Genomic DNA, 7,884 nt, shown 5'->3' with positions numbered 1-7,884 from the left:
ATCTCACTTATTTCCATCTTTATCTAACATCTTCTTCTAGACCATATAAGTCAATATACAGAGTATGAGATTAATCGGGCTCTTAATGCGATCTCTAATGGGCTTAGCGTGCGAAAAGCTGCATTGCAGTATGGGGTCCCAAAGTCTACTCTTTATGATCGTATCCAAGGCACCCAATCAAGAGATATTGCCTTCTCAGATCTACAGAGGCTCTCTCCAACCCAAGAAAGCCATTTGGCTGAATGGATTCGAATCCAGGCTGCCCTAGGCCTACCACCAACCCATCAACAACTCAAGGAATTCGCTGAGCGTATCCTACAGATCCATGGAGACGCCAAGCCTCTAGGGAAGAACTGGGTTCAGGCTTTTATCAAGAGAAACCCATCTGTAAGGGTCCAGAGAAGCAGAGCAATTGATTCCCAGCGCATCAACGGAGCCTCAACTAATGTCATCAGGCAATGGTTCAAGCACCTCGCCATCCCTGAGATCATAGCCATTAAAGCCTCCAATCGATACAATATGGATGAGTCTGGTATTCTGGAAGGCAGAGGATCAAATAGGCTTGTTCTTGGATCATCAGAAACTCGTTCTATCCGCAAGAAACAGCCTGGATCGCGTGCTTGGACATCTCTGATTGAGTGTATCTCTGCAACTGGCAAGGCACTGCCCCCACTTGTTATATATAAGGGCAAGAGTGTCCAGCAGCAGTGGTTTCCTCTAGATCTGACGCCATACGAATCCTGGAAGTTCACAGCAACAGAAAACGGGTGGACTTCAGACTCTACAGCTGTTAAGTGGTTGACAGAGGTCTTTATACCTTCTACCCAGCCAGCAGACCCCTCAGAGGTCAGATTGTTGATCTTGGATGGTCATAGAAGCCATGAGACTACTGCTTTCATGTATACATGCTTCAGAAACAAGATACACTTGCTGTTCTTGCCAGCACACACGTCACACGTCCTTCAGCCACTTGATCAGTCGGTTTTTGGGCCCCTCAAGGCAGCATACAAGAAGGAGCTTGGATTACTTACTGAATGGGATGCTGGTACAGTTGTGGGCAAGAGAAATTTCGTTGTATGCTATGGCAAGGCGCGTAAGGCAGCCCTGACAAGCAAGAATATCATCAGTGGCTGGAAATGGACTGGTTTGTGGCCTATCAGTATGGCTAGACCCCTCATGAGCCCTCTGCTGCTTGAGAACACTTCAACCCCTGCCAAACCAGCTGGTCAGGTCTGCAAAGGGCTCTCTGATGGCAAAGCAAGCGAAAAATGGGCGGCAGATACATCAGCAGTCCCTTGGTCAACCCCCAAGAAGAGGGATGAGCTTCAGGATCAGTTCAGCCTGTTCAGCAAGCTGGATAACGATGAGCATATGCAACGCCTGCTTTTTCGGAAGGTTCAGAAGGGCTTTGATGAGAAGGCATACCAACTGGCAGTAGCCCAGCGAAATATTGAGGCACTACAAGCAGAGGTTGATGCCAGTAGGGCCAGGAAACGCAAGAAGGTCAAAATGAGCCCAAATTCGAAGTTTGCTGATATTGAGGCTATTCGGAGGGCTCAAATCGAGGCGGGAGAACTTGTAAATAGTATAAATGAATCCAGCGAGTCTGAAAACCCTAGTGATAGCGAAAGTTGTATTGTAGTTGCATCAGAATAGCAGAAGTCCTAGGTTTAAGTTACTGCGTTGATATATGGGGGCATAATTTTTGGGTGTCCGGAATGAGGGGGTGTCCGGAAAGTGGGTGCGGGACGTTACGCTAAGCCAGCGCTAGGCACCCGGCCATGCTTCGTCATCCATAGTCGATCAAGAGCTTAGCAATAAGATTCGGACTATGGATTGGTCGAACGCGATAAGTTTTGCTGGGAGTCCTCGTTCCTACTTTAAAATCTCGATTGAATATGTTCCGCGAATGCCGGTGAGACACCTCTTGAGACGCCTTTACCGCCGGGCCGCCGATGCTACGAGGAATTTTTTATACGTAGTAGGTATCTTAGTGATGGACGAGTGGGATTCCTGACAATGCCATGCCGTTCGAACAGTCAGTAGGCCTTTGAAGGTAGTCACCCGTGACCAATGTTGTTACGACCCGTTAGGCATAACACGTTGGAACAACCCCGCCTGGGATCTCGGCGGCTAACGCGAGACATATGTAAGCAGTAACACAGGTGTAACCAGGAACCATCGGAAAGGGAAGAACTATGGTACAGGTCACGTGACCTCGGGAGTAACACGGATACAGGACAAGAATGGATATGTTGGATATGTCCACTATCCCAGCTATCCATGGGATATGTTGGATAGCACGGATATCCTACATAGCCACCACAGAAGATACTGTGTAGAACTTGTATATAGTATGACCCTGAGCCTGGCTCATGGTCAGACTTCCATAGCTCTTCAGCAATCAACTTTGTACTCATCCTCACGGATACTCTCAGCTCACCTTCACTGCGAATTACTTGTTGAGTCTAAGACTGATCACCTTAGCCTCTGAAGACCTGATCTACTACAGCCTACGACCTACGACCCAGTGTACTGTTATAACGTGTCAATCCCCAGCTTCTGTTAGCAGACCCTACTGTCGGATAGCTGACCGTAACAAATGTACAGCATAATTGCCCGTCAAATCCAATCTCATGGGTCCAAAAGGTTGTAATGGCATGCTTTCTTCGCTGGTGGAGGATTTTAGTGGAGGCTGGCATTGTGAACGATGGCCACGTGGACAGAAGCAGAGTTCTTGGAGGACTAATTCTATGTTAGTCGGCCGCTGAGAAAAGGATCAGAGGAGCTCGCTCTCCCATCGTATTTTCGCAATTGAACTGACAACCTTCATTGCGCGGTAAGGATTTTTAACGGCAGCCTGCGCGCCTGAGTGTGTCAAAAGCTGACCTTCCTCACTACAACCACGGGCGGGGATGGTGCCTTGCTGCCTGGCTTCTTTAACGCTTTTCGGAGATAGCTGGTGCTGTCCGGAGGCAACTACGATACGGTGGGCGCAGGATGCACAGCGCGGCAATACGTGCCCGAGTGATCGCAAGACCGATGGGCCAGAAGACGCCGCCCGGCCCCGCTCAAGCCCGAAGTCCTAGTAAGCGTGCGTGTGCGATTTGGCTATGACGGCTGTACACTACATCAACCGCGAATTCAGTGACGCTCTTTATACCACCAATTGTAGAACGGCGTTGGGACATACGCCTCCGGTTTTCTCCAACGCTAATCCTTCTCCAGATTTTTAATTGAGTGCATTAAGAGGAATTAAAACGGTAATACAGTACTACGAAGTAATAAGGAAGAATATATAATACATTGTTACCCCTCAAACAGAGTACGTACCTATGTACTGACACCATTCCACAGTTGATGGGATAGTGAGAGAGGCTGCCTATGGGACGAGATTGACAGACTACCGAATTCCTCGAATCCTTCCGTGCTTCAGGACCTTAGTAGCTTTCGGAATTTTAAGAAGCTCTCAATTATGGCGGCCGTTGAACTGCGTTACGGTTGATAGTACATCTGTGACGGGCTAGACCCGATTAGTGGATCCGGGCCTCAGCCCGGATACTGCCACGGTTCACCGCGCTGCCTGGACGGAGGTTCTACTTGAGCGCTCTTCCTCTGCGGAACCCCCGCTCCAAAACCTCTATTCCTTAGCTTAGATTCTATATACTGAAATGACCCCTACGTGGTCTCACGGTGGCGGGGCTCTTAACAATATCATATGCAACAGCTATTCCAATGGCATATTCAAGACACTCCCAACGAGTTTCTTGGAGGCGGTAACCATGGAAATAACATCACTCCCCAAAGCATCGTATCTCTCCTTTCTCGTATTCCACACCTCGCTGTCGATCCAATTTCCCACGCGTACTGATCGATCAGAACAGTAAAATTTCGTTTGATCGTCATGTCCGCAACCATCGGAATTACACGGCCCTCCCACAATGAAATCAACGAGGTCGTCTTGCATATCGCGACTCAATTCCACGTGTGATTTGTGACCTTGCTGGCGGCCCATTTTCGTCGGGGGATGTATTAGAGCAGTAGTCGGTTGGTTAGGAGTATGTCCCGGCCCATCTGAGCCGGGCTCGACGTAGCCTCCCGGGGTACCGCGGTCGCAATTCTCCAAGGCGGCTTCGAAGTTACCAAATGAGTAGATCAAGTCCACCCCGTGATGTGCAATCCTGTGCATCGGGCCGAGAAAAGGATTACCTAATTCCACATGATACTGCTGGATCCTGGCACATCTAGCATTCGTCCCGGACGCCCTCTGTCGCACGCCACGACGGGCCTTCAGCAGTTCCCCGGCGCGGTACGTCTTGGTGTACGTCATGGTTGCGTCAGAGATGAATTGAACTAGTCCTTCTTGAATCGACTCGTTAGGGGAGGTGCGTACAATGCCATATGCTTTTGCGATTCTCTCAGCCACTCCCTGCGATGGAAAAGACGGTCTGAATAGTGTGTTGAAATCCTCCAAGGTCCAGTTGGCCATACGGACGAAGCCGTAAAACTCTTGAGCCGTAGCACCCAACAGAACTTGGACGTCGTCCCCGATGTCCTTGAGATGTGTGTCCCAGTCATCGTGCCCAAGATGTATGGAGACGTTGCCGTTTGAATCAGTCTGTCTGATGGTTAAGCCGTCGATGATGAGGGTGAAAAACCTCCAACAAAGCTTAGATACGGCGTATAGCAATTCATGGACGGGAACGGTCCTAAGTGATTCCAGACGATCCGTTGGGCTTAGTTCGTGCAACGAGAGCCATTGACAGAGTTTCTCCCAGCGCTCATCCGCCTTCTCGATGAGCGACACATCAAGTCCACCAAAAGCCCCTGACATTAAGGCAGCCTTCTGAAATAACGGCTTTCGAGAGCTCCCTTCAGCCTCGAGCAAGTGAACGTGGCAAGATGTTGCTCCAGCAGATTGGCCCATAATGGTAATTCTGGTAGGGTCACCGCCGAACTCGCCAACATGATGTTTGATCCAGATAAGGGCGACTTTCTGGTCGTAAAGGCCGAAGTTGACACCCTTGACAGAGCCATCAGAATCTTGCGTCCCAAGCATCGTGGATGAGGCGCCGAAGCCGAAGATGTTAAGACGGTAATTCATGGCAATTGCGATGAAAGGCGTGCCCTTAGCAAGAGCTCGGCGTACAAGCTGTGAGGGATCTAAATGATGACGGGTTAGACAAAGATACTAAGTACAAGGTAGCGTCAGATTACAATATACCACAAACAGGGTCGCTATATGACCCATCTGCAAAACCACCGCCGTGAATCCACACCATGACAGGTATCTTCACCAGTCGAGAAGTGCCGGAGATCTTAGCCACAGCCTCCGGGCTTGGTCGGACCACCAAAAGGTTCAAACACGCAAATTCGTCCTCATCATCGCTCGGGTAAGGCAGGTACGACTGAAACGATCGAGAATTGGGTATCCCTGCCGCAGGACACTTGGGACTTTGATTCGGTTAGCGGTCATTATACCAATATCGGCACAGACAAGACCAAGAGCAAAAGGGCAGACCCGCTTACCCATTTTTTGTGGCGTCGAACACCTCGTTAGGCAATCGATCCCTCAGCCGGGAATGCTCCCATCTTCTGCTCACGTAGCCGTAAGGGATGCCACGGAATTCCTCGACATCTTCGGACAATGCCGACTTCTTTCCGATGATGGTTTGCGTGAAAACTGGATTTGTTGTTGTTCGGAATGCTGCCGAGACTAAAGTCTCTCTCTGAAATATTGATTCCATCCTGACGGGGCTCAAGGCTTGGTGCACTAGATGGATCAGAGAACAAGATAATTGAGAGTGCCATTAACTCTCGGAAAACGCATTTATAGCATCCGATTTGCTTGTCAGTGTGACCAGCTGTTGGCATCTGTTTGAGTTCCTATCACAGGGTGCTTGGTTCCGACCGGAACGATTCGTGGTACGACGAAAGATCAGATGACTGTATTCCCCTGATTCTGTACGGAGTAAAAGGTAGCATGTATCCTGAGGTTGGGTAGGTAGGTATTTGAGAATCTATCAAGTGGCCGTAGGTGGCCCCTGCGCATGCCCTGACTCGAGTAACTGGACAACCAACCCGACGGTATCTTACAGGCCAAATAGCCCATAGCACCATTCGAATCACCAGCACTATTGGTGTGAAAAGCCGACAGTGCTGCGGGGTAGTGGGTCTTGATAACGAAACATGACATAAAGCCAGGGTTTGAGTCATGCTGAAGCCTTTAGCATTATTCTTGATTCATCGCTATCACTTTGCGTATGTAGTCACGCCGACGCGTAGCTAGATCGGGGTGATCCACAGATGACTTTGATTGGAAGTTACCGAGCTACCTCCCCGCTTTTAGCCTGACTTTCAGGCATCCTTATACAACCCTGCTCGTCAAGCACAACTGGCTTTCTGAATGGGTTTCTTGGTGCCGTATGACTCCGAAAAGCCCCACTGTGGCGTTTGTGGAATCCGACGCTTGGGCATTTCAGTTCGATCTGAATTATTTGTAATAATGTTGACTGGATGTTCGATTTCATGATTACCTTCCTTCTGGAATGATAAGTAGCAGCTTCAGTTGAGTAGATGCTATAATAGTGTGACTATTTGACATGTATTCGTGTGGGGGGGGGGGGGGGGTTGGGGGGGGGGTTGGGGGGGGCGTTTCTTTTTCTTTTTAATAGCCCATTACTTTAAAGGGGCGGAGACGCAGACAAAAGTAGCAGCTTCAGCAGTTCGATCGCTTGTAGCAACGAGAATGCAATGGAACCTCCCTGTCAACTTGCCAGCACTGATCCTGAACCCGCTACATATTCTTTAACACTTTGCCCGAGTACACCATGCCATACTCAGTCCCTAGTATCGCTCGCCCTTTCACCCTTTCCATCCCAGACGACGACTATTCTCAGTTCCGGGCCGTCTTGCAGGTTACCCGTTCGGGACCTGAGACTTGGGAAAACCAACACAAGGATGGACGCTATGGCATCCCACACCAATGGCTTACCTCGACTAGGCGCTACTGGTTAACCGACTTCAACTGTCGTGCCCAAGAAGACCGCATTAACGCACTCCCCAACTTCAAGATTCTGGTCCCCGACGAGACCGACAAGGAGAATATCGACCTCCATTTTGTTGGCCTATTTTCGGAAAGAGAGGATGCTTACCCCATTGTGCTGATTCACGGGTGGCCAGGCAGCTTCCTTGAATTCATGCCCGTCCTGGAGATTGTTCAGCAGAAGTATAGCCCGTCTGAGCTGCCTTACCATTTCATCGTTCCGTCTCTCCCAGGATACTTGTTCAGCTCCGGACCGGGCCAGGCGCAGGCCTATACCAGTCAAGATGCCGCACGCGTGATCAACAAGGCGATGATCGCGCTCGGGTTCAGTCGGTATGCCGTGCAGGGAGGAGATGTCGGATCACTGATAGCTTCAATACTTGCAACAAACTACGACTCAGTCGCAGCCATTCACCGTAAGACTCTAGTCGTCAAAATCAGTTTGTAGTCCCCGTGCTGATAACGATAAGTCAATCTGCTGCCGAGTCTCGAAATGCCGAGCGTCGATGACCCTTCCCTATCATCCAAAGACAAGGAGGCTATCGAGTACGTGGGACGTCGGTTCTTAACGCCAACCACAGGAGCCGCCTTGCTCCAAAGTACGAGGCCGGCTACAATCGGGGCTATGGTTTCTTCCAGCCCCCTTGCCCTTTTGGCATGGTGAATCCACAATGCTCCAAGCTCCAACTGCGCAGACAGTGTTTAACTTCTTACATAGGATGGGTGAAAAGTTTTTAGAATGGCCCGATGATCCGATTGGCATTGACGAGCTTTTGACTAATGTGACGCTTTATTGGCTCACGGACACCATGCCACGGTGCATATATACGTACCGCGGG

At 49.8% G+C, this 7,884-nt stretch overlaps 2 protein-coding genes across 2 annotated transcripts; one reads left to right on the top strand and one right to left on the bottom strand.

Moving 5' to 3' along the window:
* Positions 1–3,727: 3,727 nt before the first annotated feature.
* On the bottom strand, positions 3,728–5,747 carry LIP3-2 (Lipase 3; the record flags this gene model as incomplete). The annotated part of the gene is made up of 3 exons (XM_037330450.1): positions 3,728–5,163; positions 5,225–5,454; positions 5,530–5,747. 3 exons carry the CDS (start codon positions 5,745–5,747, stop codon positions 3,728–3,730), a joined length of 1,884 nt encoding a protein of 627 aa, XP_037171160.1.
* A 1,083-nt stretch (positions 5,748–6,830) lies between these two features.
* On the top strand, positions 6,831–7,884 carry epoA-1 (putative epoxide hydrolase; the record flags this gene model as incomplete). The annotated part of the gene is made up of 3 exons (XM_037330449.1): positions 6,831–7,461; positions 7,516–7,705; positions 7,764–7,884. Coding segments are annotated over 3 exons (942 nt in total), but the record flags the coding sequence as incomplete, so codon positions are not given.

The sequence above is a fragment of the Colletotrichum aenigma genome, assembly GCF_013390185.1.
Source record: "Colletotrichum aenigma strain Cg56 chromosome Unknown KSG_Cg56_contig77, whole genome shotgun sequence".
In the NCBI taxonomy this organism is placed as follows: Eukaryota; Fungi; Ascomycota; class Sordariomycetes; order Glomerellales; family Glomerellaceae; genus Colletotrichum; species Colletotrichum aenigma.
Note: the sequence above shows the minus strand (reverse complement) of the source record. Positions and strands in the feature narration are given on the sequence as shown.